The 27,377-nt window shown below is 39.8% G+C and overlaps 1 protein-coding gene across 1 annotated transcript in view; it reads left to right on the plus strand.

The window, feature by feature from the left end:
• pebp4 (phosphatidylethanolamine binding protein 4) overlaps nt 1–27,377 on the plus strand; it is a 49,463-nt gene that overhangs the window by 14,968 nt on the left and 7,118 nt on the right. Inside the window, exons 4-5 of the mRNA XM_022758003.1 lie at nt 6,515–6,613; nt 27,178–27,223. Coding sequence (XP_022613724.1) covers nt 6,515–6,613; nt 27,178–27,223 — 145 coding nt within the window. The remainder of the gene's footprint in view (nt 1–6,514; nt 6,614–27,177; nt 27,224–27,377) is intronic.

A 27,377-nucleotide genomic window follows, 5' to 3' on the forward strand; every position in this document is an offset into this window, starting at 1 on the left:
TATAGGCAATAAATGATATAAGAATAATATAGAAGAAGAATATAGCATTGTAATACATATTTGTACGTTCAAACAGAAAAAGTGTTCATGTGATTATGTAATAATGTAAACTTGTGTTTGATATTCCACTGTCCTTTGATAGTCCTCTTGAACCGCTGCCTCCTCTCAGCTCACTCACTCCTCTGTTTGGCTACCTAGTGGGGATCTAGTAGCTGTGTTTTCTTTGGGCCTTAAATATGCGTTTGTATCCACATGTGGCTTTCCTTTGACCATGTGGCTCCTCGAAGTGTGGATTTATAAGCCACTTCACACTCCACTCCTGTGTGGGAGGGAGGCTGAGTTAAAAATAGGCAGGTTTGGAGGTAGTGAGCAGCCTGCACTGTGTGAGGCACTTAAGAACACACTGAGGAGTATTGGCATTCTGTTTGCATATCATTTATATGTTTCAATAATCAATCTGAATGTTAAACCAGTAACTGTTGTTATTGTGACATTCACCAAATCATCTTGTGTAATAGTCTCAGAAGAATCAGTAGCACTCATGTTGCACCAAAGTAGCAAGAAGCACTGACACTGTGTTTTTATGGAGTTTGATAATAAAGGGTAGTGAATTTTCTGCTGTATTACAAGATCTAAGACGTCAAGTGGCTTCAATTATAAAACATCACCTTTAGCTCATGTGTGTCCATTGTGTTTCTTTAATATACCATCTTAAAGGAGCATTCTGGATTCTGCATTTTGGGTGACTTGCAAGAGACAGTTGTAAAAATGTCAAAGTTATTCTGAATTTAAGGCCATAGTTAGCACTGTCTCCTAGAATTTCCATTTACATACCACTAATTTGTTTTGCCAAATATGTTTTGAGGGAAGTGTAACTGCTGCCAGAATATGCTCAGTGTTCAACCTTTTTACCAGTAAAAGAAGTGCTGCCGTTTTGTACCACACGCAAGTCTTGAGGTGGCAGAAGTGCAGGACTGTGACACTGGAGAGTGGGGTTAGTATCCAGAGTACCTTGTGTGGTTAGGTTTACACAGCAAAACAACTTAATGTTAGGTTAGGGACAGTTTTAGTCAAATGTAAGGAAGTAAACAACTCACTGTTGACCTTGAACTTTCCCTAAACTTAACCAAGTGCCTAGACATACTCTTAAAGGTACCCTGTGGATTTTATTACCAGTACTTTTGCTACAGAGCAATGTTTTGTTTGTAAAGTGCATGCGCACAAGGGCGCTGGATTCACTTCCTGCCATCAGTTTCACACTCCGATGATTGACAGTTGGTGGTGGTAATGGTTCAACAACAAAGGCACTGAAGAAAAACCTTGCTAGCAAGGAAACATAGATGTAGACCATGCACATGTAAAAAAAAATAAACTTTGCAAATGTTTATTGAAAAGGGAAATGCATTCAAAATGTTTGTTAAACCTTAGTGTGTTTTGGGGAAAAACCCTGAATGTAAACACAAATAAAAAAAATAAACTTTGCAAATGTTTATTGAAAAGGGAAATGCATTCAAAATGTTTGTTAAACCTTAGTGTGTTTTGGGGAAAAACCCTGAATGTAAACACAAATTAAATTAATATTGTCCTTATATTAAAACACTGCATTACACTTCCCATTATGCTACTCAATTAACGTCTTTATGGACTGTAAAAGCCCATGTCTTTCAACCTCAGTTTGCTTTGTTAAGGATTTATAGTTTTCAGGCCCAAACTGATATTACTCAAGTGACCACGTGAGTAATTATCTCAGACTTTAGAAAGCTCCATTCAAAGCCACAGATGATATAACTATAACTGTTTTCACAGGCTGAGTAGTTCTCCCAATCAATAGTAAATTGACTTTAGTGTGTAAAATAAGTGGAGCATTGTTTCCCATTGTTTTATTGGTACCTGAGAACTGCAGGCAAAGGACGGGTGAGAGTGGTCATGTGTGTATTTTAAAAAAAGCCTATCTGCTCCCCACCTTTAGCACGACACCACCTGTGAAGCATAGTTGTTTTCAAATGTGTCTTATAAATAAATATTTGCTTACTTACTTTAAACATGTGGATCATGGAACAGTTCCAGGTATCCAAGCTGACGTTTGTATTCATATCTCTGTAGTCATAATTATACCTTTTAATAACTCCCAGTTTCCCAGTTTTAAATTCCCAGTTTTAAATTCACAGTTTTTTCCTCGCCCAGTTCCTCTGTGGCAGATTTCCAATCGGTCCATCATGACTTCCTGTGAATTAGGTTTTATAATGCGGCTTGTAGTGAGGAACAATGAGGTTTCCAAGCTTCGGCAGATCAGGGGTGGGGGTGGGTGGGCTGTTATCAATGACAACGAGGACCTCCTCACCTGTAAAGGTTGGTGACCTCTAGGTGAGAGTGCTCTTGCCCCCCTTCTATAGCCATCTCATTTTTGGGTCTACGCCCCCCCACTCTCTGGTCGGGATTCAATTACTGCTGCCTTGCTGACCCCTGACCTCTCTTCCACCGGGATGAACCTCATCTTCTGACCCTGACAGTGGTGCCACTGTTAACCCCTATCACTTGCTCTTTTGCCTCTCTCCCTGCTATCCTGTCTCCAAAAAGAGACCTTATTACATTGTTCTTAGTATAAAAGTTCACACCTCTTTGCTCTGTTCACTTGATACTAGATTATATATTCAGTTTGATTTAAAATATTTTTTAATACTGTTTGGCTGCACAAACACTGAAATTGTAGCTGAGATTCGTTTTCTCCATCATTGGACAAATTTATTTCTATTGCCATGTTTTAGAGTTTCTATTTTTCTGTATTTACAGATCGATCTTTCAACCTTGCTCTAAGCTGCAGTCGATGGTTGTTAAGCCATTGCTGTCTCTTAATCACAACACAGATACCTGTTAATTACCAAACGAGTTCAAGTGTTTTTGCTACTTAAACAGGGATTTGGGATCGATGCGTTGCTTTGCTCTGGGTCGAGCGGTGAGCACAGTTGACCATTTAATGAAACGTTGTGGGTTCTGTGCGCAGAGGCTGAAGGAGATGAAGAACAGGGAGGATAAAGCGATGGGTATATTAATAGGCAGCTGCATGGACGACACTGTTTGGTATTGGGTCAGGGATAAAGCATGAACTTGTAAACTCACAGAGGGGCCTCTCCTCCCTCCCTCCCTCTCGCTAACTCACTCGCCCTTCGTGGTGTCATCAGTTAGCAGAGCTGGGCTCGATAGCCCAGGCAGCTCTACGAGAGCAGCGATTAGACATCTCTCTGATTCTCAGCCCCAGCAGAGTTCACTCAAAGGTAAGCCAGTAGTTTACATCCTCAGAGACAACGGTCTTCCTCTGCCTTTGTTCTTTACCGTCTTCTGTTTTGCAAATACTGTATCTACTCGATGCTACTGGCTACTGGAGTGGGAGTTTCATGTCATCTCTTGAAAACACAACAATATAAAAATGTATTTCAAAAAACTAAACCCGCAGTTCTATAATATATAATCATGAAGAGGTCTAGAGTCCATATATTCTTAAGTAAAAGACCGTCCCCCTCATTCTCTATAGTTGTCACTGAAGAGAGCACCTCCCCCTTTCCTCTCTACCACTGACCAGTAGCCGTGACACAGACGCCCAGTCAGCTGCAGGGTTTATTCCAGCCGCCCAGCGTCTGAGGTGTGGTCCCAGTGGGCCGTTTTGCTGTGATCACAGCAGGCAGTGGGAGGTTAATCCCAAGAGAATACAGGCTCAATCTCCCCCCGCCTCCAGCCTGCACCCAGGAGCCTCACATCCCCTCCTGTATAATGGCCCGAGTTCTGTGGTCTGTAGCTGACACCTACCCAGATTTCACTTCTGCTCTGAGCTCTCAGATTATTCTGGCATTTCTAAAGTCCTGTAGATACTGTTACAGAGCGTAACAGAGAAGGCAGCTGACTTCTCACCTCACTTACAATAATCTAAATTAAGTAGATAAAAGAGGCTAAACACAGGAGCATTAAAACAATTTGAAGTTTTTACTGATAGCTTTGTTTGTCCTCCGAAATATAGACAATTAACTGTCATCAGTGACAGATTTGATTAGCTGCAGTGTAAAAGCAAATCTGAATTATAAATTATCAGCAAGGCTCAAATGTTAAGTTTCCCCATAAGTATTAATGCGTAATGCTAATAACATAGAGCGCCAACATATTCTTGGAAAATGTGTGCCTTACAGTATCCAGCTATGAGAATTAGCGCTGTTTTGATATACATTTAGTTTGTTCGAGCCCTGATAAATTATTTCAGATGGCAGAATATGCATCTGTTTTTCCCTGGAGTCTTTCGCACATATCTGTGTGTAATTAATGTGGAATTGACAGATGGAGGAAAAAAAAATGTACTTGTAAGAGAGAAGGGTACATGCCACAATGTGTGAAGTGCAAGCACGGAGGGAGCTTCTTGTATTATTTGCTGCCCGTGCCAGCTGGACCAGCCAGATTCTTACAGGTAGAAATTCAAGCACTAAATATGTGCAGAAATCATTTAAAATTCAGTCCCCACTATAAATAGGCCATGATTTTGTTGTTACAGTTGGAAATGAATGTGAAATGTTCTTAATGTTGTTCTAAATTTGGCTTTAGGAAATCTACGCCTTTCCTATACAGTATATCTCTATCCATGGTAACTCTCATGAAATATCCGATAAAGTGCTATTTATTTCAATGATAATTGTGACTGGAGGTCATTTTTAATTTAAATGCTTAAATTGCATTTATCTGTGTCTGTGTGTGTGTGTGTGTGTGTGTGTGTGTGTGTGTGTGTGTGTGTGTGTGTGTGTGTGTGTGTGTGCGCGCGTGTGTGTGTGTGTGTATGTGTCTGTGTGTGTATGTGTATGTGTCTGTGTGTGCACGCATGCTGTTGTTTGAAGCCATGTTATTTCTGAATGCATCAGGGTCTGACTTAAATATTAGTGTAACTACATTATCACAGTGTCTTTGCCTGGTAGCAAACATGTACAAATGAGGATTACAACTCTTGAGAAGGCAACAGGTCATGGTTGGTAAGCTGCCCGAGGGGGTCACTGATATAGAGTCACTTTTGACAGGCTGTGGAGGAGGCTCTATTGTTGCTGGTGTGTCTGGATGTTACCTGCAGGCACTATCACTGAGACTACAGTATTATCCTATTATTAGGCTTAGTTGTTTACGCTTATTACTGCTTGTCAGGTAGGCAGTGAATCCTTCTGAAAATGAGCATCTGCAGAAAAATACATGACTACTTCTTTATCTCATTCAAGTACATCGGCTTAATTTTCAGAGGCCTTTAAGAATGTGTTGATAGGACACAACAAACAGAAATTTAAGGTTTATGTTTACACGGGAGCATTTGATTCTATGAAATCTTTCACTGCACCACAGACAGCGTTGTTTGGCAGTCAGTGTAGGAATTTAAGAAACGATACATCTGTTTTATATGCATTAAAGCTGATAACATTATGGTCTTGCTTCAGTTAAAAGTACATACATACAGTGAGAGGACATTGTGGATCGAAACTGCCTCGATTAATGTCTCTGTTTGTAGAGGAAGCGAACAAAATCAAAAAAAAGCCCCATCATATGGTCTGGCAGATTTTGGGCACAGGACCAGGGATGACAAATGTGCTCTCGCAATAATTCAATCTGCTCTCATAATTCTCTAACTTTTAGGGACAGACAGAATGAACATTTTCCGGCAATTAAGCCGCCAAGTCAACGTCCAATAACTGTGATCAAGTGTTAGTTAAGATGCTTTTTCTCTCACTTTATCTATTGACAGATTGAGGGGTATAAAGATACTGGGTAAGTGGCAGAAAGTTACTGTGAATATGTTAACGAGAGGGATTGGTATCAGATCCAAGACGTTGTCATTTTTATTGATGTCACAGTAAATATATTAAGTTTAAGGAATAACAGAGAAGAGACGGAGATGTACTCTTTCTATAAAAATGAGCGTACTGCAGTTTGTGATTAGCACAGCCACAGTACGTATTCTCATGAGTGGTGTTGCCTTTTTAGGACAGTTTTATTTCATGCTTTTTATAACAATATTGTCTCCTGTTAATTTATTTCTAACATTTTAACATTTTAGCCTTGACAGCTGAAGGAAGACTGTGTTATAATCATGTGTCAAGCCAATAAAAGGCAAACCCAGCCTTCTGGTATCAGCTAGCTTTGTGAGGTTTCTGTACTCAGTTGAGAATACAAGCAGCTACTTAAAAAACAAACCACACATTTTATGAATAGAATAAAATTCCCACTTTATGGCATTTTTAAGTACAATAAGTTAAAGCTAAGAAAGTAAAGTGAAGCATCTGTTTTGAAATATTTAAACTAAGTATTGTTAGCTGCAGAGATGGCTGTCAAGCCTTGGGCAACGGGATGCACAAACAGCACATGGCTGCATTTAGAAAGCGAAAGGGATCAGGTACCGCTGTTCCTGGAACTGCCTCTGGGCCAATCACAATGTGTGCGGTGCTGTAGTAAAGTACTTTTCTCTATTAAAAGTAATGATATATGAATTTCCTTGTGTTTGCAGAAAAAAATGTATGTTCTGGTGATGGTTGATCCTGACGTTCCAAGCCGTACCAATCCAACTTCTGCTTACTGGAGGCACTGGCTGGTCGTGGACATACAGGTACAATACGTCTGCAATAACCTCTGCGCTCACTTAAAAACAGCCTTGTGTGTTTTGGTAAGGGTGACACGGACAGCATTTCTTATTGGATTAGGAGCTCATATGCTACAAATTTATGAAGTAGTGTCTGGAATTTTTTTTTCTTGAAAATTGTGCATTTTCATAATCTCGGGGTCTCACTTGGCATGTCTTGTGTTTACATCTGCACTGGGGCCGATTGCAAGGCTGAAAAATTATGAATGGTTTTTAAGCCTAACTTGGTGAAGAAAGGATGCCAAGTTCAAAAAATGTTAATTTTTCATATCATGTATCTTGTGCAATAAATGCCTGTGACAAAAGTGTGGGAGTAAGTCTTTCTAAATGGCTGTGAAAGTTTGCAAGGCCCTGTCAGCAGCAATTTCCCTCTGCTGCAGAGAGCCTGGGACGTGTCAATGCAGGCGTGTGAGACTGAGATTGAGGAGAGCAGGATGCGAGGCGCACACTCTTTCTCCCATAGAGCTCCAGTCCCTCAGCTCCCCCTCCAGTGGAGAGATCTTGGCAGAGTGTCCTCCCTTCATCTGTTCCCCCAGGCAGAGCAGCTCCCCCAATGATCCACACTTCTCCATATTTTACACCCCCGAAATGGGCACGGCTCCGATCCCCTTATTTCTCTTCATATTTCTCTCCTTTTTATCCATTCGTTTGTGTGTTTTCACATTCTTGCATTCTAACGCCAAATGCGTGTTGAGTTGTTGATTGCCTCAAATATTTGGAGGTTTGCAGACATTTTATAATCCCGCGGGGAACCGGGAGATCAACCCAGTAGATTAAGACTAGTGGTCTGAAAAACAAGCGCACAAAGACGCTTCAGCGATGTATCACTGCTCCCGTTTCATTTTATAAGGCGTTGTTGTACACTAAGTAAATGCCACATTGATTCAAAGATCCAAATGTGATGTATCTAGGATATATATTTTAGTAAACCTACAATAGGCATAAATTCAGAATTTTGTGATTCAGCTCATCTTTGCCGCACTTAAGAGATGATTTATGCAACGACATTCCTGCTTGCCTTTAAGAATATGTGAATATCATATCACTCACATACATCACTGATATACAAAAAAAAAAAAAAACCCAAGTAATTTCCACTTTATAAAATTGCATTAGGCATCACCTTTGCTTCTTATTTTTAAGCCCATAAAGTCTGTCTGGCCGTGTGACCAGCTGTGAATAAACAAATGTCTTTCAAGTGCTCAGACAGACCACATTCTCTCTAGCAATTCAATTGCCTGTCACTTGTGTGGGTGTTGACCTGCGTTGCCCATGTAGGGATTGGCCAATGTGACGGGATGTTTTTCTGATTGTGACTGGTGGTTGGTCAGAAGGGTTAATGAGCCTTTTGAGTGATGCCAACCCATAGTGGGAGGTGTTTAATTGACCAGGGTGGCCAGGTGACATCACACAACCTCAGTTTTGTTTTTTCAAGTGTCGATGTGAATCTATTGGATTTTGTTTCAGTGTAGTTGTGATTTTGACAGGAATGTAGTTGAATTTATGAATTAATGCACTTACACATAATTCAGAAAAAAAAAAGTGATTAAATATGATTTAGAAATTATCCATTTGTTATCTGTTTATAAGTTGGTTCCATCTGTATATAATGTAAACAAAGTGAACCTCAGGACAGTATCATGTTTGGCATTGAAATTGAGATTTCTGGCAATGTGTTAGACGGTAGATTGTTTTGTAAAGCAAAGTAGTTTCTTTAGCTGAAGTCAGGGGTCATGCTTTCGAATGTCAAACGGATCAGTGTTTTGATCCTCGCTCGTCAAACGGTGCGAGTTGCAGCAGCCATATTCTTTTCATATATATTCATTAGTCCAAGGTCATGCAGTCTTGCCCCAGTTTGTGGGTGTTTCCATAATTAGTGTGTATTCTTTATCCATAGCCACAGCTATGAAGGTAAAAGATTTCCTTAATTCAGCCGAGAGTGAAGTGAGGTCAGGCTGGACTGAGCAACGAGGCACCGTAGATTTATTTAGCCGAGGTCTCATTAGAGAAGCAGTGGTAACAGAACAAGGACACATCGGACTACCCAGTGTATTATAGACACAATACTCACCTTGCTTTGAGCAGTTTTATCTTCACTCACCAAAACATGTGCTGAGGATCTCCTCACTGTGTGTCAGCCATGCCAAAACCCTCTTGAACCACAGAGAGAGGATTTTGAGAGTCTGATGTTTGTCACATGCTGCACAGTGCCTCACATACATACAGTATTCATCCACACCTACAGGGTAGAGCCTTATAAGAAGCAGACATAGCATTATAGGAACAGGACGTTTGAATGGTCTCCCTGAAGAGAAAAGACTTTGTTTGTTACACTTGTTTCTGAAAACCTGTCATTCATTTCTGATAAGTTCTTCTATATGGATGGTTGTGTTTTAGGAAGAGAGCCTCTGTTGTGGCAGATTTTATGTGTCAAGCTTTGGACAGAAGACAGAACATTTTGTTGGTATTTTTATAGTATGTGTAAGAAGTTATGATCTTGTCTGACAAATCTGCCCTTAAGTTTTCAGGCTGACTGGACAAACTGAGTAACAGATGGACAGGATGTCATGCCTTCGTTTTATGTCTTTTAGACTGATTATTTCACAACGAAAAATCATTGACAGACCACAGATAAGACCTTAAAACTGCACTCTAACATACGAAACACAGTATTATCAACCACAATGTGTAATAACTTTGAAATTATATAATTAATAAATATGCAATTTAAAAGTAGCTTAACCACACCTACATGAACTCTTCTCAGAGGGTGAGATGGCAGCTAATGCTACTCTGCAAAGCTAGGCTAGTTACCGTTAGCACGACCAATTCAGCTGTTCTTATTCTCCATGACTGGATTCGTCTTCTCTCTTATTTATGTGGGATAACAAACTAAATTACTTAGCTAATTAAAACCTTTAAAACTAAAGGAAACACGTAACATAATTATTATTATTAAATCGTTTTAAAAAAAAGACTCTGGTCTTAACTACATTTTGACTAAACATGTAGTTACCGTATTTGCGTCCTTGTCAGCCACAAATGTTTTACCACTGCAACAGTATTTTTGGCGTCTTATAAGTTCATGTGGGCTGGACTTTTGTACATGTATGACACAACAAATAATGTTACTAACTAAGTGTGTAAGACAATCATAATTTAATGTGTATGTCAGGTGTCAAATCTTTTATTTAACTGGCTGTATCACTGATCACATCATTACTTTTGACAGTCAAGAACAATTTAATCCAGCAGTTAAGTGTAAACTGTGTGGGTGTCTCGTCTTCTCCCACCAGCTGTCTACTTTCTTTTACAACTCACATTATTAGATGCTGTATATGCATTTTCATCACAACTGCCCATTTTCAATGACCTCTAGAGCTACAGAAACAGTAATTTAGAATCTCCTGCAACACTCTGTGTTTTACATCAATTATGGACAATTACCAAAATAACCATCAACAGATTGTTGTCAAGCTCTTGGAGTCGAATTCCAGATTGTGAGCCTCTCCCTCCCTCTCTCTCCTCTCCCAGAGTCTAAATCAATGCAGATGTTCCGGTATGGTCTCACAGCAATAATTACTGTAACAAGCAAATCATTAGTATCTGAATAGAGGCAGGTTATATAAATACAGCACTGGGTGTTACTTTTAGTTGTTAATACTTATTCTCTCATTATAGTTTTGGCGGTTCGAGAGTCAACATGATGCAATATGAACTTGCAAAACAGTGCTACAGTTAATGCTCTTTTCTGCGCTGAGAAAAGCCAAGGTGTTCATTATCACTGTAAAATCCCATTTAAACAGAGATGTATAGCCTTAGGTTTTTATGGATTTTTTTCTTACTTTTTATAATGTATGAAGTTTCTCTGCTGAGGGTTTGTCTCCATGAAAGGTATTAGTTGTCTGACATACTCAACTTTTTTCTAATAATGTTCAGAAAAGTTAACATGAGGTTAGTTATTGGATATTCTGTGCTCAGATTGTTCTTTGTGCAATGATTCTATAAACACTCACTTAACAACATATTCAGACAGTATGCATATGTCCACCTGAAGCAAAAGCATTACGGCTATTAACTTTCTTATTGTTTAATTGGACTGAATAGCAGTTTTCTTACAGACAAGCTACATGAAATACATTTTACACAAGAAAAGAGATTCATGGCCCCTTGTAACCTGTTCAGGCTGTGGTCACTTCTTCACTTCCAGATCCACTTCAAAAAGGTCTGTGGATTGGAAGCCTTCAAATGTTTGTTAACTTCCTTTCCTCGGCTAATTGAGGGCCAGTTGGACAGTTCAGCACACTGCGTGCTGTGCTCATTATTATGATGCATGAGGGATATGCATGCTTTAACATCCATCTCTGTTTTAGCAGCTCCCAAAGAGGGACAGAGCCTGTGTTCTGCTGCTGGTCAGGCAAATACAAACAGTGAAGTATTGTGAGTGTGTCAGACCAGCTGGCTTTGTGTTTGTGAATTCTGTGGCCTGCAGAGATCGCCTGCTCCACACCTCAAGATGTCCTTTAACTATTAGGCGTGTAACTCCTTGCAGTATTTCATTCATTATTTAGCTCTTAAAAGGATAACACTGATGTTATTCTATCTTTTTGTTATTATCACCCATTCACCTTAACAGCCCACCACTCAAAAATGATTATCTTTTCATACAACTGTTTATGCAGTAGTGATTGTAATGAAGAAATAGTGTGTGATAATCTATGTCATGATACGTCTCTTTTACTAGCATTTCATAGTTTTTAGAACAATAGTTCATGTCACAGAGGAGTAAGATACACCAGGTCGTAGCTGCACAGACAGTACTTGAGAGATTTCTCTCATGATACAAGTGATGAAAAAATAACAAGTTGCAACCAGCTTATCCTTCAAAAGTGCAGCCAGGACGGTCCTTTAGTCACGTATAGCATGTCCTCTTTGTCTTGTCACACAAACTTTGCAACATATACATTAACTAGAGAATATGTGTTTATCTTGTTGAGTTACAGTTGTATGTCAAGTTTAGTAAAAGTCTCAGTTGTAGATCAGCAGTATCTGACAGTATGATAGTACTGATAGTTCAGTTTTTACCTCTGCAATAGCCTGAGAGTTTGTTTTAGCAAAATACCTATCCAATATTGCAAATAAACATACATAATTGCATTGTTCTTTATCCTGTAATTATCCCTACCGTGGCATGTTATGATTTAAGCATTTATTTTTGACAGACAGGTGCCCCCATATGGAAGCCAAAAACAATTTCCCAAAGGCCAGGCAAACCATAGCTAGCTTCATTGTGAGAACAAAGAGCCATTGGTATTATTCATAATTAAACTCTTATTGTGTACGCTGCTGAATATTTCCATTCTTCTGCCTCTCTCCTGCTCACTCTCTTTTCCCCTCTCGGTACTTTGCACCTCGTGCTGGGAACATCTGTCTGGCGTCAGAGTGGAGCCTGGCTGTGCAGATTGGAGCAGGTAGAGGAGCACATTGTAGCCCAGCTAATGATGAGAGTGTCTGCCCTCTCTCTTGGAGGAGACGCAAGCTGCTGCTTCACGCTCGCTCACTCCACTCATACGCCCAGGGAAACAGATTTCCAAACATATGCAGTATGTTTTTAATCCAGTTGAGCACTTCATTTCCCAGCAAACACAAATAACCTTACGGGACATCCATATCTTATGACAAGGGGGTGGGCGCAAAGGAATTGAACAATTTTCCTTTTTAATGTGATTTTTTTTTTTTCCCTCCAAAGTTGCTAAACATGCTCATAACCCAGGTTAACAGTTTGCTTGTTTATGGTTTCACAAACTTTTACACAGAAGTGCCTCCTGGCTCCAAGTCATATGAAGCAACTTTATCTAATCTAAACTCCACTCTGTGCACCTGTTGTCATCCTTTGTTTAAACTTAAACTGACAGCATAAACACATTCACACTTTTTTGTGAAGTGCCTTAAAGAATTTGAACAGATTGTTGTCAATAATGTATATGTGAGGAGTAAGTAAACTGAGCACCTGCTACGTGATCAAGAGTCATCCCAGAACTCAATAAAATGTTTTAGGTTTTAAGATAGACCCTCCCAGCTTCTAGTCAGTATACAGCTTGAATACGGTATTTTATATTGCAGTTTGAATTAGTTTGACCCCAACAAAGTTTACATGCAGGTCGTTCATCTTTTTTCATAACTACCGAAACCTCCCTTGGTACAAGGCAACAATAGTCCTTCACATGGAAGCCCAGCTGGAGGTGCTTAACATTTAGAGCAGTGCTCATCCTGCTGTCAGCTTACAGCCAGACAAATGTCAGAGGTGGTACTACATGGAGTTCAGCTTTTGGAAGTCATTCCCTCACTAAACCCCATCAGACTCTCCTCACAGCCTCTCCGCCAGATTGGGATGCTGGTGTTTGTTAGTTTTTTTTTTTAGCTTTCTTTTTTTTCTTTTTTAGCTTTTTGAGTGTGACCTTTTTCAAAGTTGCACTTTCATGTGTGATTGTATGTTGTCTGCTGTCTGCGTGCAGGGATTTGTGTGTATGTGTGAGAGAGTTTGAGAGAGGCTAGCAGAGCAGGAATCGGTGCTTTGTGGGGTGATGTGCCAACTTCGTGCCTGAACTTGCTGTAACTGCGGCTTCGTCCCCTATTGTTCTGACACATCTGGACCTCCCTGGTCTTGTGTGCAAACACCCTGTAATAATCCTATCGATTTTATATCTTACAGCTTATTAACAAACAGGTTCTTCTTCAGTGTGGGCTGCTGCTCTCACTGTTCTCCGCCACCTAAAGGGAGAATTACATAAGAATCCTCCGCTCAATTGTCAGCTCCATCCCCCGTCCACATAAAACAAACACACACACACACACACACACACACACACACACACTTGTTCAATACTGTAGCTGATAACCTACCAAGCCTCTTGCCATCTCTATAACAACTGACCTTCCTGCTGTAGTTGCCGTGGTGAGATGATTGAGGAGGTTTCACTGCATGAAGAACGTGAGCTGCTATGGTTTCCTATCTGAGTCGTGAATGCTTTTTGGACAGTGAGGGAATAACCATCCATAAATTACAGTTTTTACACGTTGCCCAATAGCTTTTTCTAGGAAACTAAATTCCTATTGATTGTACCACATGGGTTTAGTGACTTTCTCAGGGAGAAAGAAATTCATATTACATCTCTTACACATTTGTTTTATTTAAAGAAGTAGGCCTACTATGTGTCGGTGTGCTACCTTAATTTCTACCCTGCACACTGTCCTGGATATATCACGATTACTCTCCAAGAAAACAAGGACAACCTGGAAAGCCCTCTTTGATCCAGTCTGTCACACTATAGCCTGGTAGGGAAAAAAAAGAACATATTGGACCTTCTCCATGCAAATGCAGTTTAAAAACCAGTAGCTGTGCACACATAAAGGCGCTTCTTTTAATATGTGCCCCCTTTCTTCACACCCACGACCATTGTGTATAAAATCCTGTTTTTCCTGAAAAGATTTCTAGTCGCAGCCGCAGACAATGTTCCCCCACACAAGCTGTCGTCTTTGTCATACCCCCCCACCCTCCCCCCTCCCCTTCACTTCAGTCAGTAAAGCAGGATCTCTGGCAGTCTGCCCCACGTGCGAATTTGTGCGTTTCTGGGTACAGGTGGGGGGGCTTGCCGGAGTCTGCCTACCTGTTCCCTTGGTCAATCTTGACAGACATGGGGGGGGGGGGGGCGGGGGGGGGGGGGGGGGGGGGGGGGGGGGGGGGGCCTGGGGGGGGGGGGGGGGGGGGGGGGGCAAGCAGACATGGAAACCAGAAGGAGGGAAAGAGGGGCGGATAAATGAACAAATGTCAGGGTTAGTGGGGGGTTACTGGGGCTGCGGCTGTGGAAAACGCTTCCTCATAGGGGTGACTCCTGATAGGGTACGGTAAAGGGGAGTGAGGCATGCTGATAAAAACAACTCACTAACAATTATGCTCACCTAAAATAGCCCTTACTTAAGTATATAGCATGCTTGCCAGTTAATTGTACACAAAAACAAAGACTTCACAAAAGACCTCCTGCAGCCAATGTATTTTCTTGTATTTTGGCATGATAATTAAGTGTGACAGCTATGAATGCAAAGCTGGCAGATATTATAGTGGCCTGTCTAACTCTACATACTGATTATTATTGTTTGTATTCCAAAAGTTATACTAAACTATAAGATTAGAAAACTGCAGCATCGTGTATATTGTATGATGAACAAACACTTAGAACTGGTGTGACAGCTCACATCGTGTATAATAAGATAAACTGCACTCGGTGAAGCTGGAATCTACCGTGAATATAAAAAAAAATAAAAAAACTGAGCACATCAGAGTTACCAAGGCTTAGTGATGGAGGTTTGACAATTATCTGTCGATGTCGATGGAAATCGTAGAACAAGAGTCTGGCTCTGTTTTACTGATATTAAATAAATATTCTGCCTGTTTTTTTCAGTACTTGACAATAACAAACATTGTACAGGAGGATGAGTCCATTCTGTGCAGATTACACCCCATATCTTTTCCTAACCAAGCAGCTGACTGCATGGGATTTAATGACAGCGTTCCTAATATTCTCAGGAGATAATGCTTTTCATAATGGCAAACGAAAAGCCACTGTCAATACAATATGTTCAGCAGATGCCAATATTCTGTCCATGATACACTTGAATAATTTCCTCTGAATTGTTCTCTGGATTTGTTCAACTTGTTCTTATTGATATGCTGTAGGACTAACAACCATAAAATCTACTAAGACCTCTGATCTGTACTATTGACCATTATCATAGCCAAGAGGTTTGTTACAATGTGATATTTTTATGCTACAGTTGGTGTGAAACCTGTTTACATTCCAGGGTGCTGTATAGTTCACTTCTCTCCGCAGCTCAGTCGGATTCCAAAGCACTGTATAGATTTCTTTCAGCTGATGAAATTAAAAAGACAGCAGTGTGTGTGTGGTGTGCCTTCCAGCAACGCGATTTGCCTGCGAGTTCACGATACGGGTTGAGAGGGGAGTTCCTTTGGGGGGGATTAAATAGCTCCCTCTCTTCCTTCCCTCCTCCCCTGCCCTCCATACTTGCAGAACACAAACAGCTTGCAGGGCTGTACAGTAGTTGTACAACATGTTTGCCACAGTGCTGCTCACAGGTAACAATAAGTCAAGGTCAAAGGTTAAGAGGGATTGTGGAGCACGGATTCTTATGTGTTCCTCTGGCAAACATTGTGCGCACACAGGCACAGGAAATAGTGCCCATAGTATCGCTGGAAGAAAGAAAGAGTGAGAGACAGAGAGAGCGAGTTGGCTCGGTCGAGAGGGGGTATCAAAAAGAACAAGACTGGGGCCAGTTTCACAAAGATACGTTATACTGGTCTATAAGGTCAGGACAGTGTTCACTCCTAGACTAGTCTAGTGCCAGTTAGACAGCTACTTAAAAATTAAGTCTGATATTAAGCTTTAAAAAATGTGCTGATTGTAGAAATTGCACCTGCTGACAAATTAGAGACTGTCCTCTCCGGAAAAAGGACAGCATTCAGGATTTGATCAAGCTGCATGAAAGGCTGCATGTTTGTGTAGCCGTTATATAGAAAGAACAAAAACCAAGTGTTAAAAGAGTGTTTGAATTCATCTGGTGTTTGTGCCCTTCCACAAACAGTCAACATAGGTCGCTTTTTACCCTAAAAACACTCTTTCCCTAACATGAATGATAGAGTTTTAATTAGTGATGAAAAGATGTATTCAAATGTTTTACTTAATTAAAAGTAGCAATACCACAATTTAACAATGCTCCATTACGAGTAAAAAGCCTGTATTCAAAGTAAAATAAAAGTATAATATCATGTAATCAACAAACTGCACTTTTAAGTATCAAAAGTAAAAGTATTGTTTATGCAGCAGAGTTATATTATTTCCCAAGTGGTCTCAGACTTTTGGTCCCCACTTTATGTATTATACAGTATTAAGATATATTATTACCACAGGTACATTCACATGTAAGGAGCATTTTAATGTTGCACCTGGTCAGGTTGGATTTATTTCAACGACTTTATATACTGTTATATACTAATAATACATCATCATTTATAATTGATTATACTGTATATTTCTTGAAGACTCTTAATCTGAAACTAAGTAGTAACAATAGCTGAAAAATAAATGTAGTGTAGAAAACAGTACAATTCCCTCTGAAATTTAGTGGAGTACAAATTTAAATGATCAGAAAAAGAAAAGTAGGAAAACACAGAGACCTGAAAATTACATTTAAGTACAGTAATTGAGTAAATGCACTTAGTTACACTCCATCACTCCTTGAGATGATGGAAACTTCATCTCTTAACTCGCAGATCAGGGAACTGGTAGTTTCCCAATTCAGTGAAAAATTTTGGTACAAGGATTATGTGGTAAAGTTACCATTAATATCACATGCTGAGAAAAATGGGAGTTGTTGCAGATACTTGAAAAGTACATGTGTTGTTGCAAACTGCCCTCTGATTTGTTGAATTCTTCTATAAGGATTTCCATGTTTTTAATTTACAAGAGTTACAATTTACTCGGATTTACTCAAACGCAGAAAATTTGTTTTACCTAAGATTGTTGAAAACCACCCAGTTGGATGTCTGTCTGAACTCTGACTGTTGGTTAGATCTAAAGTGTAGTTAAAGTCTATCTTTGTGAAACCAGATTTCTGCCTCCGTCAAGCTCTTTGAAAGGGAAGGAGATTATCCATTTAATCTCTTAATCATGCACACTGTATACGTTGCTGGTCCTGTGCCTAAAACCACTGTCCTGATCAGATCTATCATCGCCACCTTTAACAACGATTCCCTCGCTGACACTGTTACTCATGTTCCTCTCCACCTGTCAGTGTATTAAACCCTTGGTGCCCTGTTAAAATGAAACCCAGACCAAGGGTGCACAAAATGGAATGTGAAAATATGTAGATTTTAAAACACACCTTTTTAAAATTCCTCATTCCCACAAATGTATTCAGAATAAAGTTGTTTCATAACATGAATTAGGTTACTGTACATTTTACACAGTATATGTTCCCCAAAAGTAGGAATTAATAATGAAGATGCTTTTTGGCCTGAAATTGCTATTCAAACAATTATGTACTTAGTTTCTTCCAACAAATGCATTCCACATTATTGTTTTGCCTCATAGCAAAGCACCCAAAAGACTAAAACCTTTCATTCCAGCAAAGGCCGCTATTGGTCACCGTCAATAAAAGCATAAAAGCATTTATTTCCCACGTTTGTCAAATTAACAGCATACTCCATCTCCCATAGGACTTGTAAGGTTCATTAACCTTTCTGTGAAGTGGGACAGGTTTCCAGCAGTTACCATAACCTCTGTCTCGCTCCTACCTCAATTATAATAGAAGAATTAAACATCCAGCGATTCAAAACAGTAATGCTGCCTCTTAAATCCCTTTGTACCAGCTCTCAGTTGTTAATGACTAAAGACACTGAATGAACTATAGAGTTATCAACAGATATAACAGTGGACAGAAGCAAATGGCTACTCTCAACAGCGAGCATTACATGTACAGTTTTTGTTTGATGGCCAAATTTGACTGTTTCTAAAATTATTATTCTGACTTTTAAATAGTGTGTTGCCTTGGTTTTCTATGAATAACACAATGTTGGATTAATGGTACTTAAAACTATTACTATTCATTGGGGAAACTGCGCCACACCTGTGTGGAAACACTTCTAGCTATTTATCAGTTTATTAATTATTGTAAATTTCAGGATAGTTCACCAAAATTCTGCCACCTTACTGCACGCCGGCTCACCGTCCTTCCAAAGTCAAAAGAACCGGCTAACCTTGAACTAATTAAGTGGTCAATTACACGCCTGTTGATCTCTTTTAATTTCTTAATAATTAGATTAATTGTGTGGGCAAAGAGTTCGTTCTCTTGTCCACCTACTCCTACTCCTTCTTCATCCTCCTCCTCTCCCTCTCACTTCTTTTTCTCCTCCTCCTCCACGCCGGGGCCCACAAGGTTTGAATACTCATTTATTTTGTGTCACTGTTCACACCTCAAAAACTATTTTAATTCTGTGCCTTTGACTGTTTAATAAGCTTAATCTTCCTCTTCCTCTCCCACCCCCTTACATCTCCCCCGTCCCTTCATGTGTTAATCAAAATCCAGCACGTGCCTGGATGTATTTGTAGGCATACCGCTCTATTATAATCTATCCATTTACTCTCCCATGGAGGCCTCATGTTTGTGTGTGCGTGTTTTCTGATGCTACTTGTAGGCAAGCTCAGGCTGGGATTTTCCAGTGCCACCCCCGTCAGTGGGAAGCCCTATATGGGGACATGTCAGCGCCTTGTTTGCTTGTGCTGATGAAGCTGGGGGTGGGGCGAGTGGGCAGCCTTGTTCAGGTTCCAGGATTCCCTTCAAATGAGTCAGCCAGCCCCCACTCAAACTGACTGTTACCTTGGGAACTCAGGCTTGGGCTTCCCTCAACAGTACTAAAAGTACAGACTCATCAGCACCCATACTCATAAACACGCACGCGCACACACGCGCGCACACACACACACACACACACACACACACACACACACACACACACACACACACACACACACACACACAGTAGCTACAAGGGAAGCAGCACCCAGGTTGGATGAAATTAGCTTATTAAAACACTCTCACTTTGGCCTGTACTCTGGCCTGTTAGGCCCAATCTGCTCCGTGAGAATGAGATGACCAACCCGACACGGCCACTTTGTAATGTATGCAAATTGGACTGAATAGATGGATGTGATAATGAGTTTGGGTGGCTAGTTTCTTAAGCCAGTGATTTGAGTAATAGTGTGCTTTCTTACTAATGAGCATGACCAAAGGCGTGTAGGCTTGGTACATCACAGTGTGTCGGGTGATGTCAGTGATGGCTGGAGTTCACTTAATAACTGGACTGTTTATGTTTCCAACTCAGTTCATTACCAAAGCCAAATGAGTTTCTTTACTAAAGCCATTAGTCCAGCAGGCTATTGTTAAGTGGGTTAATTTGTTGATGCACTGAAGCAGATCACGGGTGACTCCTCCACTGGCTTTCACCCTGTCCTGCTCAGCCAATGCGCTCTGCTCAGCTGATCACTGTTAGGTTTCTCTACCAACCATTTATCCCAGAGTCAAGCCCATCAAGTTTTTACAGGCTCAAATACCTGTAAATAAGGTAATTATCATGCTAGTGGCTGATTTATAGGGAAATTATTATCTTTTTGTTTGTTTGTAGTAGTTTGTATTTAGCTGTTTATTTTGTATTATTATTTTACTTCAAATTAGAACATGTTTATTATTTTTATTAATATGATATAAAATATACTGTTATATTTTATTGAAAATTTGAATTTAACAAATGCATTATTGTTTATTTTATGCATTCACTGATGTAATTCATTGAAGTTTAATTTATTGGTATTCTTGTATTTTCTGTTTTGTGATATGGGTGGCAGAGGGGGGAGCAACTACGTTTGCAAAACAGGAAAAAATAAAATAAAACATACCTCCCATATGATTTTACTGTCATACACAGCAGCATCATGAATCATGGCCATCTACCAGCTGCTCAGCCAGGAAGTAACACTTGTTCACTATAAAATGACGGTTGGCATTGGCATACCTGGTCCCAGCTAACTGTGACCTGCACTGACCAGCTTTTGACGAGCACCAGAGAGGTTTCAGTAAAAATATGGTGTACCTTGGGCTTGCAGTGCATTTGAAAAGATGGAGCCATCTGTTAGCTCTGAAGCCATTCAAATATGTAAAAAGAAACTCCAGGAGGTCTGTGACCATGCAGCTTCTGTCCACAATGATGCCTTGACCACCATCGGTTCGATTACATGATGCCTAGGTGACCCTTGTGGGCCATGACAAGGACGCATGCTTGTCTGCAGCAGGCATCAGTGGTGAGTCACTGAGCTATGCACACTTCACTCCAGCATAACAGCTCATGTTGAAACCAACAGAAGTTGACTGTAGTTCTTCTGAGATCTTTGAGGGCCACCTGGAAAAGATAGAGCAAAGTTGGGAGACTTCAGGGACCTGCTCAAAGGAGGAGAGAGACTGCGTTCGGAGGGAGCATTACAGACCAGCAGTGAATCGTAAGTGGTCTACGCCCGGCACCCGATGTGGCTGCAAGAGCTAAATAGTCGCAGGAGCTCACAGAGTGTGGCTGTGGAATTCCTCGCTCAATGTCTGGCTTCTGTCTGACCGCCAAATCCACAGCAATGTGTCAACTTGCTTAATTATGTCTGGCTCCAGCCTCTTCTGGAGGTCAGTGCAGACATTGTCCTGCAGTTTTATGGGGGGTGGCACAGGTGTGATGCACCGGCTGGATGACCATATATATATATATATGTCAGGCTCAATGAGAGACTGATGGTTGATAGGCTGAGTCGCAGCCCAGATAATTGTTGCCGACTGTGTTAATTAACTAATTTAATTTAACTGTGTAAATTAAAAAGGCTGTCATACAAGGAAATCTTTTCAACCGTGTCATTTTATGTGCAGAAGTTGCAGATTACCCTGAAATATTCTGTTTCCAGCATTATTAGAACAGAAGAAATAAGGTTGTTATGAAGAGAAATTTAATGTGTTTCCTTCATCGACATAACCAAGTCCCCCAGTCAAGCAGTAATGTGATTCTCTCTTCCACTCTGCAAGAAAAACTATGTTTAACCTGTAAACTGGTAGGTTCCTTGTGAGACATAGACTTTTAATTCACAATAACCCTGCAAATGAATGGGCTGATTACTGAGGCGAAGATGAGGAGGCAGTCATAAGCACTTGGCTTGAGTGGAATAGGCGAGGGGGGGAGGGGTGGCTGTGGCGGTACAAGTCCAGCCTCAGAAATAGAGCTGTGAACACCATCTGTCATGCTCTCTCTCCCCGTCTGTTAGCCTGACTGCAAGTAAAAGGGAGAATGATGCTCTCAGAACTGCATTAGAAGGACGTGGGTGCTGATTGTCGTAGGTGTGGGTTTACAGGGTGTGCAAGGGAGGGGGAGGGAAGTGGTGGATATACAAGTAGGTGCATGAGTAACTCTTGCTGACAAAGGGAAGCACTCACCCACACAGAGAAGTAGAAGGGTTGTTGGGCAAGTGGGTATTCCTGGTGAAACCGCACCCCTGCACCCACCCACCTCCTCCTCACAGACTCCTACCTATTGGCTCTTGTCAGAGGATTCCTAGTGGAAGTTATGTAGACACATTATACAAACACACTGCTCATCTTCTCCTCTAAGGCCTAGAGAAGTTAACAATTCATGTTTAATATCAAACTTAATTTCAAATATTGATTAAGTTTACCTTGGTGATGCCTACAGTCGTTTTTGTTTGCCACTTTCAGACCCACGGGAAATGTATCAATGTTCCATCAGTTATAATTTTCAAGAATTTCATGAAAGTAATAACACTGCTATCAAATCTATTATCTGTATTATGATAAAATAGTTGCTCTGGATCACCTTGCTTGTGCTTCACTGAGAACAGAGACAAAGTTGTTGCTTTGCATATTGGCAGTTTGAGTGTCAGGCTATTGCGTGACCCACAGAAAAAGATCTGCTGCATAGCTTTTTCCAGATTTTCAGAATTATTCATTGCTCATAACGTGTAGGTTGTTTGGGATCCTTTCTGCGTTTGTCTGAGTCAGAGTGTGAGATAGAGACACTAAAACATGAAGGCAAAGCTGAGCTACGATGAACAGCAGGCACAGTAGGATCGAGTGTCCGAAGCACCACATCTGGACTCACATTAGATCTGGTCTGGTATCTAAAGGGGTAAATGGCCCCTACATTTAAACAGAGCAGAAAAAAACAATAAATTGTTGTTGTTTCTTTAACATTTAGAAATTAACGATGACGACAATGTATTTTTTTATCAGTTTTTGGTATGAGACTTTTTATGCTTAAAACCACAATGCTGTTTTCCATTACTTCTCTTCACAGGCAGATCAGAGGTCAGGGTCGATTATACAACAGCTTGTAGGGACTTTGTCATAGACCACTTACCAAGGCACACGTTTCCTGTTGTGGTGTCTTCAACTCAGGCCCCCTAAGCCTAACCCTGCTCACTGCCCTCTCTCCCACTCCTGTTCACTGCTCACTGGCTCTTGGTCTATTATAATTTACAGTATATTAATTCTCTCCAGTTGAAAGACTTCAACACATTTGTGCTTCAGAATTTTCTTATTCTTTTCTGCTAAATATGTAAAATAGTAAACGCTTGACGCTTTCAATGTTTACATCTCTGTCAGTTTCTGCTTCTCCCACACTGCTCAGTGTGTGATTCACTATCGCAGCTACACCAATGGGTATTCCCCTAGTACGAGAATGCAAAGTGTAGTCACATTTTCTTTGACTAAGTCTTAAATTAATTTGATCCAGATAATTTATTTCATGCTGTGTTTTTTTTTCATTAGTGTTGGAAAGAATTGCTTGACTTGTCCCTCAGTACAAATGTTTAGTTTGTTGATGGTATCTATGCATTAACTGATTTGAATATTCATTTAACTGATGTCGATCACAAAATGTCAAGGCTGTCATGCTGGATGACATTTTGATGATTTGTCAGGGTTTAATGTAATATGTAAGTTTTATACCTGTCACATAAGAAGTTTAAAAGTAAGAAAATAAAGTCTAAAATATAGTAGTCAGATGAATGAATGATTGAACATAGAAGAAATTCTGTGATGTATGGTACTCATAAACATATATTTAAAATGTAATGCCTAGATGAGAAAATAGTTACAGAGAAGCACTGATAGTGTACATCTTGGTAACTGCATAGATAATGAAGCCAGTCCAAGTCTTTTTCAACTTTCAGCAGCTGAAATGACACAACTTGCAAATTTCCAACAGTTGAAACACACTGACACAGTGGCTGTGAGTACTCTATTGGGGTTTCTGGTAAATATACTCATTTTAATATTCTGCTGCTTTTCTAATCTGTTTCTAAAATTAAGCAAATTGCTTAAAATTGCTTTTTGGATGAATTAGTCGTGTGCTTCACATTTGGATTATGAGTAAACATATAGCACACAACAGTAGTCCAAACTACTGGTTTCTCTGACATCTGTATTATGTAATGTAACTTTTATCTTCAGCTTGAGGTCAGGACAGACAATCCAAAAATATAACTGTTTGTAGTTGGAGAACTTGGATATTGTACAGCAAAGGAGTTACACCATTTATTCTCTGTGTATATGTGTATGAAGAACTTTCAGATTTTTCAAAAGAGATATACAATGTTTGTGCACCATAGTATATCATACTGGACGTTAAAGTATATAGGAAGCAACAAGGGAACAACGCACTTGGTTCACATCAGATTTTAATCTAATGCCTTTATTACATAGTCCCCAAACTGTAATTTATCTATTATGTATCTATTACCCATTATTTATAAATCTACTTCATAATTTTCTCACATTATCCATCAAGTTGACTTTCATTCTTTTTGGCTGTGTCTGACAAGACATTGCATTCAGATTAACATGGTAATGCGTAGAGTCTATAATGTTCTTGCTTTTATTGGAGCTTTACAGTCTGGAGTGCCTGGGGTCCACAGTCTCAACGCTTTTAACTTTTCTAACCCTGAGCTCAGAGTAACATTGATCCAAGATTAACTTCATCAATGCACTATGTGGCTTTTGATTCCCTCTAACAAAGCAGTAATAGATTTACTATATGAAAAAGTTTGCCTGCTTCAAACAGGCATAACATCTGTCATCCATGCTGCAATACAAAATGAATTTAGTTGACTATAACTAAAATGAGAGACCTATGTAAGTGCTTGTTCACCAGCTGATTGTGGATAGAACACAACACACATTGTCTGATGAACCTTATAATTGTATTACACCCCTAATTTATGACATCATCACTTACAGATTTTGCATGGGTGGGGTTAATAAGAAAATCATTCAACTGGGTTGAGAGGCATTAGGTGAATTTAATTAGGTGAAACTGTGATGAATTCAAAATTGACCAATTCTGTTTGACTCATGTGAATCATCATTTCAATTTTCAGTACTTTTACATACCATTGTGGCATTTTGTTTTTGTCAATATGTTTAGCCGTACTAAATTACATTAATTAGAAGCATTGCAGGTGTATTTCTAATTATATAAAATACTGAAAGAATAAAGTGATACACATGATAGCCCATACAATTAACTGAGCATGCAGCTGTCAATCATTTAGTGGTCAGAACTGTACACGCTCTGTGCCCCACACCCACATCAGGGTCCCTGCGGGAGGCCGCCCACCATGTGAGAATGTCCTGTAGATTAGTGTGAGCGAGTCCGTCCCTCCCCAGTGAACATCAAGAGTCAGCAACCTCAACACTGTCCTGCCCTTTCACAACTACTGTGACAGCGGCTCTGCTCTGGAATAGATAAACCACTATGACCACAAAACCGATCATTTTTAAGATCATGATATCTGGTGATTCTGTGTGAGTTCTGCATATGATTGACTTGTCTTTTATTATTTGGCTGAATTTCAATACTGCATTCATTTGCTGTTGTTTTTACTCTATGTATTATAATGAAATTTAAAGGGCACAGGGTGCCATGGAGAGTGAGCGAGAACCGAGCATTAAGATGTGGGAAAATATTTCACGCTCAAATGTTGACTACCTGTTGCTATGGCAATGGGTTTGGATCCTGCAGGCTGCAGGACTCTTGCTATTTCTAAATAAAGCTTTTTTTCTCACTGATCAGTGGATGAAGATACTCACAGTTGAAACTAATCTTCTGAATTGTATCAGTCTTAGTAAACACTGGTGCTGTGCACTCTAATACTTATTCCTAAACCTCCTAAACAGCATTTACAGGATTAGAGATAAGACGATGCAAAATAAGGGGCACATGCTTTACTGGTTCTAATTTTTTTTTTTTTTTTTTTTTTACATTTTTATAAATCATAAGACTTGAATAAATTAATAAATGTAACAATACAAATAATATAAGTGCATCTCAAGTATTTTGGCATAGAATTACGGACACAGTATATGCTTATGACCATAGTTAGTTGTAAATCGTAACTGGCACTGTAACATGGTCATCATGTGAACAGCAGTTCATCGGCTGCCGGGTAACAGGTGCAGTATTTTCAAAAAACAGTCAGACTGTGATCGGTCGAGTGCCCTAGTCCTCTCTTCTGCATATAACTAGAAATCAAATGAAACTTCCCTGTCAAGAAACACTAATATTGAAGTTATTTATTAGGTAATAGGGGGATCAAGTTATCTCTCCAAAGTGTAATGTGTTGACCCCCTCTTAAAAACGATCGATTGTTGAGAGGAAAATGTGTTTCCACCATTCCCAAGATGAAGAAAAATATAGTCTACAAAATGCCATTGTTGCTGTTTGTACTATTTTCTGAGTTGGTTAAGTCCACATCCATAAAGAGAAATGCAGCTTAATGTTATTATCCTACTGAAATTTGTATTTTATTTTCCAGCAAACTGAAATTTCTGTTTAAGGATCAAAGGAGGTTGTCCTTGTCTTTTGTCCTTGTATGCTGTCCAGTAACACAGTACCTTTGTCACCCTGTGGGGGGAGCCTGTGTGTGGAGAAAAGAGGACAGTAATAGCCGCTGAGACCAGATATTTGATGTCTGTGATGGGGACTTCCATGCTTACCTCAAGTGTGTTTTGGGCCATTTCACATACGAGATATTTAGTAATTTTCCTCCCACTCAAGGATGCAGCCGTCTTGCAGTAAGCAGCCAAGTCTATTAAACAAACATTCCTGTGTGCACAATTTGCAGTGTGAAGTCCCTGACTGTGGGCTTCCTGAGGATGAGGGAGTTTAACCTGACAAATATAGAGTAGAGAATGCTTTTGAAAAATATCTGAGCTTCACATCGTTTAACATGATGTCTGTTTCGAGGAGACAGGTAGTTAATGTGTAATTAATAATACAGGAAATTGCTACCTGGAGATCCACTCAGTGGACATCTCTTTTATCTTCAGATATTAATATAACAGATCTTTTATATATTTGACTTTGACATATTTTAACCAACTGTTTTGATGTAACCCTGTAGAGGAGCTAAATGTCAGCTTAATATTTTTTTTTAAATCACAAGTGAAAAATGATTATCTGTCATCACCTAAACTTCAATGTTTATGGGATCTATATTTGCTAAAAATCACTCGCTACATCAAAATATTTCTACCAAGTAAAAATGAAGCAGGTTAGACTATAACAAAATTAGCTCCAAATAGAATTGGCGTGGGAATGAAATGGCCTCTCCATCCTCTCTCTAGTTGGTACAGTGGGTGCTAATTCAAGGACTGACCACTGAGCTAAGCAAGCGCAGAATATTTGGCTGTGGGAGCACATAACTAAGGGCTGTATTGTAGGAAGCAATGTAACGGCCCACTGTGCTGTCTTTCTTGTCAAATTATTGGTTTATGGTCATTTTTAAACAACTGGTTTGTCATAGAAGTGAACTGTCCTGACTGTCCTGTCCTGACTGACTTTGTGTCTGAATCAACAGGGAGATGCACTCAAGAAAGGACAAATACAAGGAACCACCCTCACTGGTATGTATGGTTTTCAGTATACCATTCATTTTGTAGCCTTAGTTACTGTACTCATTACACCGTGCTTTACTTTAATTACACAAGTTTGCTCATTTATGTTGTGTAAGCTGTAAAATGTACTGAGGTAAATCAAATATTTTTTGTTTGGAATTGT

This window comes from Seriola dumerili, unplaced genomic scaffold, assembly GCF_002260705.1.
Source record: "Seriola dumerili isolate Sdu_G_001 unplaced genomic scaffold, Sdu_1.0 BDQW01000017.1, whole genome shotgun sequence".
Classification (NCBI taxonomy): domain Eukaryota; kingdom Metazoa; phylum Chordata; class Actinopteri; order Carangiformes; family Carangidae; genus Seriola; species Seriola dumerili.